The 12,835-nt window shown below is 46.1% G+C and overlaps 1 protein-coding gene across 1 annotated transcript in view; it reads right to left on the reverse strand.

Moving 5' to 3' along the window:
• LOC124553253 overlaps positions 1–12,835 on the reverse strand; it is a 286,386-nt gene that overhangs the window by 113,789 nt on the left and 159,762 nt on the right. Inside the window, exon 15 of the mRNA XM_047127140.1 lies at positions 2,225–2,433. Coding sequence (XP_046983096.1) covers positions 2,225–2,433 — 209 coding nt within the window. The remainder of the gene's footprint in view (positions 1–2,224; positions 2,434–12,835) is intronic.

A 12,835-nucleotide genomic window follows, 5' to 3' on the forward strand; every position in this document is an offset into this window, starting at 1 on the left:
ATTTGGATTTTGCAGATGACATAGTTTTATTAGCTCAAAGGCTGACGGATATGCAAGCTAATTTAAACTTCCTGAAAGAAGAAGCAGACACTGCTGGCCTCAAGATAAATACAGGCAAAACAAAGGAAATGAGTGAAAATTCAGGGAACATAGAGGTGCCACTGTCAACAGGGAGCAGTGGGTGGAGACTGCCTACTCATTCCTGTATCTGCGTAGCATAGTGACGGAAGATGGTGGAGCTGGTGACGATGTGAAAAACTGCATTAAAAAGGCAAATGCAGCCTTTATACAAATGTATCCAATATGGAAAAATAGAAATATCAGGTACAAAACAAAAATCTGTATTTTTAATACAAATTTGAAGGGTGTCCTTATGTACACCAGTGAAAACTGGAAAAATGGATAAAAAGATAACATCCCAGTTACAAAGCTTCGTAAATAGATGTTTCTGACACATCACGAATATCTGGTGGCCACAAAAAATATGTAATGAGGAGCTCTGGGGAATAACAAACCAGATACCTATAGAAAGAGAGAGAAAGTGGGGATGGTTGGGGCACACATTGAGAAAACCAGATGGAGCCATTGGAATGGAATCCCCACAGAATGAGTAAGAGAGGAAGACACAGGAACACACGGGAGAGGACAGTGGAAGGTGAAGCAAAACAAGTTGGCAAGACGTGGGCAGAATTGAGGCAAACGGCCAAAGTCAGAGACGGATGGCGAGTTCTCCCGAATGCCCTGTGCCCCCGTAGGGGGCATCACAAATGTCAGTGTCGATTGTAAAGCTGCACGACAAAGAGTAATTCACTGTCAACATGACTGGCATTTACAGATATAGTAACTATTTTATTCCGAGTAACACGTATCGAGTGAAGTAGATTTTAAATCCCCAGTAGTTCATTAACTGCACCAATATAGTACAACTGAAAAGGCAGCAGTTTATGTAATTAGCAGCTTCCTTTCTAATTTACTTCACTAAATTTAGCACGGACAACATCTAGTGACAGCGTGTTGTCAATACAATGTAAATAGTAAGTTTATACGATTTCTTGTCTTTTTGTAATGTACACTCACTTCACACCCCTGTAGGTTGTTATCCTCGATGTGATGTACAGAATGTGATGCACAAATGAATGGGTTCCACGAATTCTAAAGCAAAATTTTGGTGACGAATGTGCTGAAATATACTCACAAATTTTTGTGTAGCAGTAAAGGAAAATAATCGACATTTCTCACGGCCGGTCAGAGAGGGCTTTCTCGGGCTCCGTAAGCCTCCGGCCCCTGGATCGGATAGGATACACTGGTGATGTCTTTGCCGTATGAACTCGTGGTGAGGCTGAGCTATTGAAATTTTTGGAGTCTCATTCATACATTCTCCCAATTAAACTTCACACAGTTCTATTCCAAATCTCACGCCACTTCCCTCTACGTTCATTTCACCCTCACCAAGTTCAGCCACACACTTCTATTCACGTAAAATCTACAAACAACAGCACTTAGATTGTGACAGTTGCCATACTTTCCTTGTCAAACATTCCCTCCCATGCAGCCTTGGTGTTTAATGAAAACATATCTGTTCATAAGCACACTCTTTACAGCAATACATCACCATTCTAACCTTGGCCTTCATTGGATGTGATACCCCACCAACCTAGATCAAAATCGGATTCCTGGACCATACCACTCAATCCTGGTACTGCTCATACCTCCAAAAATGAACACAAGAGGACACCTATTGTAACTCACTACTATACTAGTCTCGAGTGTACTTATCGACCACTTCAAATGGTCTAAGTTTTCGTTTCTTACAATTGTTCCGAGAAATGACGTACGTTCTGTCTGATATTTTGCCCACCACACCTAGAATAGTTTACCGTTGACCTCCCCGCCCAAATCTCCACAATATCCTGGCCCCGTCCTACGCTGCACCTGCACCCATTTCCCTACACTACCTCCGTGACATCCCCGGCGTAAGACTTTACCCACACACCCTCCTACCGCCATCTACACCAGCCCAGTACATGGCAACACATATGCCATCAAAGCGAGACCCACCTGTAAAATGAAACGTCGTGTATCGGCTGTTACGAAAACGGTATTCACCCTTCTACATCGGTTCGATTACCACTAAGTTATCAGTTACGACGAATAGGCACAGACAGACGGTGTATACTGGTAATACACAATACCCCATTGCAGAGTGCTGTGCTGCAAAGGCTACTCGGTGCAAACGGCACGTCTCGAGGCATCGGCCCGGCCGGTACACGTCGCGCGGCAGTGGCGACACTGCAGCCGCCGGGCAAACACGGTACGAGCTCCGCATCTCGGTAGACGGACTGTCTCGGCCCGGACTGGCCGGCACACTTATACTCGTGCACGTAAACTGGCAGCACGAGCATCCCGCACTGCTTCCGGCCTCGAAGGGTACGACTGCGGACAATCGGAAATACAGCTAGCGACCGTTTAGGCCCTCGACACAGCTCTCGGCGGCAGTCACGTTGCAGCCCGCATCCGTGGAATCGTCACCACCGTCACACCGAGATGTCGTCGCTGCGACCTACAGCTCGCCGGACGGGACTTCCTTTCAGTGCACTGTTCGACTCCTGTGCTGATTTACACCGAGACAGAGTATAATTTAGCATGTGGCTGCTTGACGGACTTCAGAATTTTTCAGTCATTTACCTAGCCTGACCTGGTAGAAGCCGACCTCGGGGAAGATCAGTTTGGGTTCCGTAGAAATATTGGAACACGTGAGGCAATATTGGCCTTACGACTTATCTTAGAAGAAAGATTAAGGAAAGGAAAACCTACATTTCTAGCATTTGTAGACTTAGAGAAAGCTTTTGACAATGTTGACTGGAATACTCTTTCAAATTCTAAAGGTGGCAGGGGTGAAATACAGGGAGCGAAAGGCTATTTACAATTTGTACAGAAACCAGATGGCAGTTATAAGAGTCGAGGGGCATGAAAGGGATGCAGTGGTTGGGAAGGGAGTGAGACAGGATTGTAGCCTCTCCGCAATGTTATTCAATCTGTATATTGAGCAAGCAGTAAAGGAAACAAAGAAAAATTTGGAGTAGGTATTAAAATCCATGGAGAAGAAATAAAAACTTTGAGGTTCGCCAATGACATTGTAATTCTGTCAGAGACAGCAAAGCACTTGGAAGAGCAGTTGAACGGAATGGACAGTGTCTCAAAAGGAGGATATAAGATGAACATCAACAAAAGCAAGACGAGGATAATGGAATGCAGTCGAATTAAGTCGGGTGATGCTGAGGGAATTAGATTAGGAAATGAGACACTTAAAGTAGTAAAGGAGTTTTGCTATTTCGGGAGCAAAATAACTGATGATGGTCGAAGTAGAGAGGATATAAAATGTAGACTGGCAATGGCAAGGAAAGCGTTTCTGAAGAAGAGAAATTTGTTAACATCGAGTATAGATTTAAGTGTCAGGAAGTCGTTTCTGAAAGTATTTGTATGGAGTGTAGCCATGTATGGAAGTGAAACATGGATAATAAATAGTTTGGATAGGAAGAGAATAGAAGCTTTCGAAATGTGGTGTTACAGAAGAATGCTGAAGATTAGATGGGTAGATCATATAACTAATGAGGAGGTATTGAATAGAATTCGGGAGAAGAGGAGTTTGTGGCACAACTTGACTAGAAGAAGGAACCGGTTGGTAGGACATGTTCTGAGGCATCAAGGGATCACAAATTTAGCATTGGAGGGCAGCGTGGAGGGTAAAAATCGTAGAGGGAGACCGAGAGATGAATACACTACGCAGATTCAGAAGGAAGTAGGTTGCAGTAGGTACTGGGAGATGAAGAAACTTGCACAGGATAGGGTAGCATGGAGAGCTGCATCAAACCAGTCTCAGGACTGAAGACCACAACAACAACAACAACAACAACAACAACCTAGCCTGACATTAACTTTTGACTGCCGACTTCCGATATCTTTTTACTGTCACTCCTTTCATTCCGCCTAATGAGAGTTACTGCAGAATGGAACTTTATTAAATTTAGTCACAATATTAATTCAGTTTGATCGATAAAGAAATGATTATTCATTTTGCCTTTACATCACCCAGAACTCCTGCACTGTTGTTTTCTTGGTTTACTTAATTAACTACTAACTCTGCATTGTTCACTATGATATCATTTCAACTATTCTGTGTGTATTGACTGATGAACCTTGTTCATTTATCAGTGCTTTATTAATAAAGACCTTCAAGTGTTGTCTGTCTTTAAGTCTGGTTACATCTGGGTCCAGATATAACACTCGTGACAAGGATTTAAGTATTGATCACGCACTGTTAGAAGTAGCCTCTGTTCTGCAGTCCAGATTTTTGCAATGGTCATGGCAATAGAACCCTCGGACCTCACATACCCGGTGATTGCCTAACTCTGCAGCAATCACTCATTTGGCACCAGACATTACAGCACGCATCCCCAAATCGACTCGTCGGTGAGCAACATGAGGGCGATAGTGCCACCCTTTCGGCAACTCGATTGCAAGATGGAACCACTGCCGTGCTACATAGCACACACAGAAGGGCACTTCCCAGTCCACGGCATCACAGGTGACACAGAGCAATGTGTGTTCTTTCTGGCTGATGCTAGCCCCACTATCTACCAACTAATCCGACAGCTCCGTTTGGAATGTAAGTCTCACAGCATCACCTATGTCACCCTGAAGTCTAGCCTAGGCGACAGTTTGACTTGCAAGTCCACACGACGGCAGCCCGTCGAGAGTTCTTCAATTGCAACAAACTCACTTCTGAATCGTATCGAAAAAGGATTGTGAGATTATAGGGACTATTCAGGGAGGGCAGATTTTAGTGTACCAATCAAGTACATAAGCAGTCCTACGCCTCGGCTCCGGTCCGTCATGAAGTGTCAGTTCATTCCCCCGATGACACGACTGTTGAAGTTGAAACACTATTCCCCCGATGTTCTTTTACCGGTTATCAGGGCTTTTGAACAATTGCTCAGATCATATTCTAAACACGACCTCACAGGTCCGTATTCATCTCGACTTTGCTGGCCCTTTCCTGGGAGCCACTCAGCTCATCGCAGTACACACACATACTGGATTCTCTTTGTGACAAAAATGGCCTCTACTTCTTCAGTTCTGACTATCCGAGCACTGGTAGATATTTTTCCCCTCGAGGGGGTTCCCGAGTCCACTGTAACAGACTGTGGACCACAATTTACACACATCAAAAATAAGTTTCGCATCACCTCACTTCCGAGAGTTCCCGCACCTGTACAGAAAATTGGAACAGAGATCAACATAAACATCATTTCCGCCCTTTTTATTGCTCATGAAAACCACACATTGCTTGCTGTACCATAATACAGTGAGACCTTCAGAGGTGATGGTCCAGATTGTTGCACACACCGGTACGTCTGATACCCAGCAGCATGTCCTCTCGCATTGATGTATGCCTGTATTTGTCGTGGAATACTATCCACAAGTTCATCGAGGCACTGTCGGTCCAGATTGTCCCACTCATCAACGGCGATTTGGCACAGACCCCTCAGAGTGGTTGGTGGGTCACGTCGTCCATAAACAGCCCTTTTCAATCTATACCAGGCACGTTTGATAGGGTTCACGTCCGGAGAACATGTCGACCATTCTAGTCGAGTGATGTCATTATCGTGAAGGAAGCCATTCACAAGATGTGCACGATGGTGGCGCGAATTGTCATCCGTGAAGATGAATGCCTTACCAATATGCTGCCGATACGGTTGCACTATTGGTCGGAGGATGTCATTCACGTGTCTTACAGGCGTTACGGCACCTTCCGTGACCGCCAGGGGCATAAGTCGACTCCACATAATGCCACCCCAAAACATCAGGGAACCTCCACCTCGCTGCACTCGCTGGGCAGTACGTCTAAGGCATTCGGCCTGACCGGGTTTCCTCCAAACACGTCTCTGACTATTGTCTAGTTGGAGGCATAAGTGACACTCGTAGGTGAAGAGAACACGATGCCAATCCTGGACGGTCCATTCGGCACGTTGTCGGGCTCATCTGTACCGCGCTGCACGGTGTCGTGGTTGCAAAGATGGACCTCGCCGAGAACGTCGGGAGTGAAGTTGCACATCGTGCAGCCTATCGTGTACAGTTTGAGTCTTAATATGATGTCCTGTGGCTACGAGAAAAGCATTATTCAACACGGTGGCATTGCAGTCAGGGTTCCTCCGAGCCGTGATCAGTAGGTAGCAGTCATCCACTGCAGTAGTAGCCCTCAGGTGGCCTGAGCGAGGCATGACATCGATAGTTCCTGTCTCTCTGTATCTCCTCCATGTCCGAAAAACATCGCTTTGGTTCACTCTGAGACACCTGGACACTTCCCTTGTCGAGAGCCCTTCCCGGCAAAAAGTAACAATGCAGATACAATCGAACTGCGGTATTGACCGTCTAGCCACAGCTGAACTACAGACAACACAAGCCGTGTACCTCCTTCCTGGTAGAATGGCTGGAACTGATCGGCTGTCAGATCCCCTCCGTCTAATAGACGCTGCTCGTGCACAGTCGTTTACATCCTCGGGTGGGTTTAGTGACATCTCTGAACAGTCAAAGGGACTTTGTCTGTGATACAATATCCACAGTCAATGTCTATCTTCAGGAGTTCTGGGAACCGGGGTGATGCAAAACATTTTTTGATGTGTGTACATCTGCTGAATTCCAGACCTTTGGCCAAACTGGTGGTATCTCTTTAATCCATACTGCACAATTCCACACAGATGTGGTTGTGACATTCAGGCACTGTCCAGAATGCAGTTCGTGGACCACAGTTCGACTGTGCAACAGCACAGTCTGTCCCGAAACTGCGGTACGTGGAGACACCACCGCATCAGACCGCCGGTCACTGAAGCTCAGTTCGAAGTAGGACTCGTCAGTGACGACAATTGTACTCCAGTCGATGAGATCCCAGGCTGGAGATAGTCTGGAGAGGTGTGGGATATCAAACTGATTGTCGCCTGCCTTACGGCCTGAGAACTAGGAGTGGTGGTCTGCGGTTTTCATAGTAGAACCCTTTTGGTTGCCATCTGCAGCACTATTACAGCACAGCTGTAGTCGAAGATTTTCTAAGTCCCAATAAAATCTTTAGTTTTCAAGCCACGACAATTCGAATAAAATTCTCTAGCTTTCGATGGCTAGCTCTGCCATCGTCGTCACGAGTAAAACTAATGACTGCCGGGACTGGCAGTATTTCCCACTTATATGCCTACAATTCCTGCCACTGGTACCAGAGTGAGTCAAAATGACGTGTGCACAGAAGGTGAGTTGGGCGGTTCATAGCTGCTCCGGCCTTCCACAGGACAGTGCAATGTCAGGATGGTGCAAGGAAACATTCTAAGTCCCATTTTGTTGTCCTTCACGGTAAGTCATCCTCGGCTAACATTTCGGCAAGATAATGCCTGCCTGCTCGCTGTGAGAGTTTCTGCTGCTTGTCTTGATGCTTGGCAAACCCCACCACGGCCAGCAAGATCACCAGCTCTCTCAAACAAAGAATGTCTGGAGCATTATGGGCACGGCCCTCCAACCACCTCGGCATTTTGTCAATGCATTGTGCTAGTTTGACGATTTGGCACAATATCCCTCAGGAAGATATCCAACAACTATCAATCAGTGCCAAGCTGAATAACTGCTCGCATAAAAGCCAGGGGTGGACCAACACATTATTGACTCGCTCAATTTTTGAAGCTCTTTCTCTTGAATAAAACAAACAATTTTTCTGAAATCGTATTTCTTTGTTTGTCTGTGCATGTACATCCCATCTATCTATTTCCATCCCATTCGGATAAGTCTTTCAATGTGTGTGTGTGTGTGTGTGTGTGTGTGTGTGTGTGTGGTTTTTTTTTCACTTATAGTTTATAAGCAGAGAAGAATTTTATGTAGCAATATGGTCAAACATTTGAGGAAAAGACAAATAAAATGTTTTGTATGGAGTATGGTACTGAAATGTGGACACAGAAAGAATGAAAGAAAAGCTGGAGGCTTTTGCGATGTGCACAGGCTGGAGGGTGGAAAGAATAAGTTTGATGGGTAGAGTTAAAAATGAAGAGTGGAAGAGCAAAGACAATTGCTGAACATAATTTAAAAAAACTGGATTGGACATATATTAAGAAAGAATGAGGGGCTTATAAAAACAGTCCTAAGACTTTTGTGGAAGGGAAGATGATGTGAGAAAAGGTTTCAGATCCTGGATAATGTAACAGACAGCAGCAGTACATAGCAACACTAAGAAGGAAGCAATGGGCCGAAGGAAATGGTGACATAAAGACTCTGGTAATACAGAGGGGTCCAAAAAAATGTATCCACCGTTTAAAAGTCCATAACTGGCAAACTAATTGACGGAGTTGTCTCATCTTTGGTAGTGTAATAGTTGGTAGTTACGGCAATCGCAACACAAGCGTTGTATTGCATTGTTTTGTTTTGTCAGATGACAGTCGCCAGATAGTCAGTGTTTTGTTCTTAGTTGTACCTAGTTACTCGAGTAAACATGGCTGGCGCAAGGCGTACATTCGATGAAAGGAAGTCAGTTTTGAAGTGGTATTTTAAGTACGAAAACATTAATGAGGTTCAACGGCAATGGCGAAATGAGTATCAAACAGAGCCACTGACACGTTTAAGGATTCGTCGCATTCGAGACAAATTTGAAGCCGAAGGCTGTGTTAAAGTAGTACACGAACAATGATCTGGACGACCTGTAACAGTAACGAGTCCAGCTCACTCCCATCATGTGTTACAACAATTCACTCACTCACAACAGAAGTCTGTGAGACAGTGTGCCTGTGAAACTGGAGTGAGTCGTTCAAGTGTTCGGTGAATTTTGAAGACAGCAAAGTGGAAGTGCTACATTCCACGACTGCTACACGCAATGAATGAGGACGACCCAGATTGTAGAATGGAGTACTGCGAGTTGTTTACTAACATGGTGCGCAGTGATGAAGAGTTTGCAGGGATGATTGTGTGGTCTGATGAGGCACAGTTCAAACTCAACGGTACAGTAAATCGCCACAATTGCATCTACTGGGCTGCCGAAAATCCAAACATCCTTGTAGACGAAGCCGTGAATTTGCCAGGAGTAAATGTGTGGTGTGGGTTGTCTTAATGGGGCTCGATTGGGCCATTCTTCTTTGACGGCACAGTTACCGGTGAGGTGTACCTTCAGAAGCTTCAGACATACATTTTACCTGCCATCCGAGACTTGTATGGAGACGAAAGACTCTACTTTCAATGAGATGGTGCCCCAGCCCACTACCAAAATCGTGTTAAGGCGTATCTCGACGAAAATCTACCAGGAAGATGGATAGGCCGTAGAGGTGCTGTGGAGTATCCACCGCGTTACCCAGACCTAACTCCTGTGGACTTTTACCTGTGGGGAACACTAAAGGACGTCGTTTATCAACAAATGCCACGCACATTGGATGAACTTTGAGAATCCGTCGTACATTCGTGTGCAAATATCCAACTGAACACGTTGCAGTCAGTAGTTCGTGCTGCAGTTCGGCAGCATCATTTGTGTGTGGATGTTAATGGTGACCATTTCGAACACCTACAGTGATATCTTTAAATTGGTCTTTAAGTTACAAAAACAGTGGATACATTTTTTTTTTTTTTTTTTTTGGACCCCTCTGTATAGCACAAAACTGACGACGAGGTTTTCCCAACTTAGTCGTATACACCTACCACACATTTTTGCTTGTATTTCCTGTCCATGCTTTATCCTTGTGTCGTTGGATGACCTCTCCTCCTCCTCCTCCTCCTCCTCCTCCTCCTCCCCCTCCCCCTCCCCCCCAATCCCACATATAACTTCTTAATTCACAAATTACGCTTTCACAAAGGATTTTTTTTCCCCCTGATTATCCTCTCACCCTGTTGTGGTATCTTTACTACATAAACCCTGTATAGTTTCATTTACTCTGGGCCTAAATACACTCCTGGAAATGGAAAAAAGAACACATTGACACCGGTGTGTCAGACCCACCATACTTGCTCCAGACACTGCGAGAGGGCTGTACAAGCAATGATCACACGCACGGCACAGCGGACACACCAGGAACCGCGGTGTTGGCCGTCGAATGGCGCTAGCTGCGCAGCATTTGTGCACCGCCGCCGTCAGTGTCAGCCAGTTTGCCGTGGCATACGGAGCTCCATCGCAGTCTTTAACACTGGTAGCATGCCGCGACAGCGTGGACGTGAACCGTATGTGCAGTTGACGGACTTTGAGCGAGGGCATATAGTGGGCATGCGGGAGGCCTGGTGGACATACCGCCGAATTGCTCAACACGTGGGGCGTGAGGTCTCCACAGTACATCGATGTTGTCGCCAGTGGTCAGCGGAAGGTGCACGTGCCCGTCGACCTGGGACCGGACCGCAGCGACGCACGGATGCACGCCAAGACCGTAGGATCCTACGTAGTGCCGTAGGGGACCGCACCGCCACTTCCCAGCAAATTAGGGACACTGTTGCTCCTGGGGTATCGGCGAGGACCATTCGCAACCATCTCCATGAAGCTGGGCTACGGTCCCGCACACCGTTAGGCCGTCTTCCGCTCACACCCCAACATCGTGCAGCCCGCCTCCAGTGGTGTCGCGACAGGCGTGAATGGAGGGACGAATGGAGATGTGTCGTCTTCAGCGATGAGAGTCGCTTCTGCCTTGGTGCCAATGATGGTCGTATGCGTGTTTGGCGCCGTGCAGGTGAGCGCCACAATCAGGACTGCATACGACCGAGGCACACAGGGCCAACACACGGCATCATGGTGTGGGGAGCGATCTCCTACACTGGCCGTACACCACTGGTGATCGTCGAGGGGACACTGAATAGTGCACGGTACATCCAAACCATCATCGAACCCATCGTTCTACCATTCCTAGACCGGCAAGGGAACTTGCTGTTCCAACAGGACAATGCACGTCCGCATGTATCCCGTGCCACCCAACGTGCTCTAGAAGGTGTAAGTCAACTACCCTGGCCAGCAAGATCTCCAGATCTGTCCCCCATTGAGCATGTTTGGGACTGGATGAAGCGTCGTCTCACGCGGTCTGCACGTCCAGCACGAACGCTGGTCCAACTGAGGCGCCAGGTGGAAATGGCATGGCAAGGCGTTCCACAGGACTACATCCAGCATCTCTACGATCGTCTCCATGGGAGAATAGCAGCCTGCATTGCTGCGAAAGGTGGATATACACTGTACTAGTACCGACATTGTGCATGCTCTGTTGCCTGTGTCTATGTGCCTGTGGTTCTGTCAGTGTGATCACGTGATGTATCTGACCCCAGGAATGTGTCAATAAAGTTTCCCCTTCCTGGGACAATGAATTCACGGTGTTCTTATTTCAATTTCCAGGAGTGTAGTTTTTGTGTAGCTTCTTGCTTCAGCCCATCTGCTGATACCTGCAGAGAATATGCTCCATTGTGTCAATGACAAGCAAATGTTTCTTAGCATGTGCCACCACAAAGCACTACATAACTATTCGTAAAAATGGTGTCTCCTACAAAAGGAAGATTAGAATCTATTTCCCTGTAACCAACTTGATCATAAGAGACTGATCATAAGCTTAGGTTTGGGAACATAATCAGTTGTGTACTTTTTGAAGGAACCATCTCAACATCTGCCTTAGACAATTTCAGGAAACCAGAAGAAACTTGGATCCAAATGATTAGATGGGGACCTGGGATCTGAAGTGTTGCTGTCCTGAGAGTGAGTTTAATCTCTTACCATTCAACCAGTTCAATTTGTCTGTGTGTGTGTGTGTGTGTGTGTGTGTGTGTGTGTGTGGGCACGCGCGCGCGTGTGCGTGCAAGCGCGCGAGAGAGAGAGAGAGAGAGAGAGAGAGAGAGAGAGAGAGAGAGAGAGAGAGAGAGAGCGCAGGGAGGGTGGGAAGCTTACAGTAGAACTGCTAGCTAATCTGGTATTGTTTCACAACTGTGAAATATGTATGGGAATTAGATATACATCCTAATCTGCTGTATACCTGTGAATTGTGTCAGAACACAAATTTCAGCTCTGCATTTCAGTTTCACCCATTTTCAAGGTAAGGGACTCAAAATCATGATAAAACTTACAGAATTTGTATGAAATAGATCTCTACGAGTTATTACCTTATCTACTTCAAATTTTTGAAAGATACACTAATACACATTCAGACAGACACAGTCTATTTCTGTTTAAACAACAATGTACAGGTTTTGTGTTAAATTCAACTGCAAGGCGAGGGGTGAGAGAGGGGGGGATGCTGTGCTGTGAAAATGTGCAGTTCCATTTTCTTTCTTGCAGTCTTTTTAACTACTAGCAGGGCAGTCAAGCTGTTTCACACACACACACACACACACACACACACACACAGACAGACAGAGAGAGAGAGAGAGAGAGAGAGATATTATATATATTTTAGCTGCTTACAGGGGTGTGTGTGTGTGTGTGTGTGTGTGTGTGTGTGTGTGTGTGTGTGTGTAGTGAAATTTCATTCTTCAGGAGCTTCAAGATCACCATGGTGTCTGTTCTTTCAGACATGTCCGAAGGAACAGATACCATCTTCATATAGATGAAGCTTACTGGCCAATGATCATCTTCAGTGCGGATGCACTCACATTGCTCAAACTCTTACAGGATTTGGCAGATTGACTGCCACGAGTAATGAGTATAGTGAGCAGGGGCACTACAAATGTAGTGTGTGGACAGTAAGTTGGTAATGTGGGTCTCTTGGGGAGGGTGCCAGAGATCAGTTCCTGCAGTATCACTATCCTCTACGTCCTCAATGGTTTGGTCGGATAGAGCGTCTGCCATGTAAGCAGGAGACCCTGGGTT

The sequence above is a fragment of the Schistocerca americana genome, chromosome 11 (assembly GCF_021461395.2).
Source record: "Schistocerca americana isolate TAMUIC-IGC-003095 chromosome 11, iqSchAmer2.1, whole genome shotgun sequence".
Taxonomy (NCBI): Eukaryota; Metazoa; Arthropoda; class Insecta; order Orthoptera; family Acrididae; genus Schistocerca; species Schistocerca americana.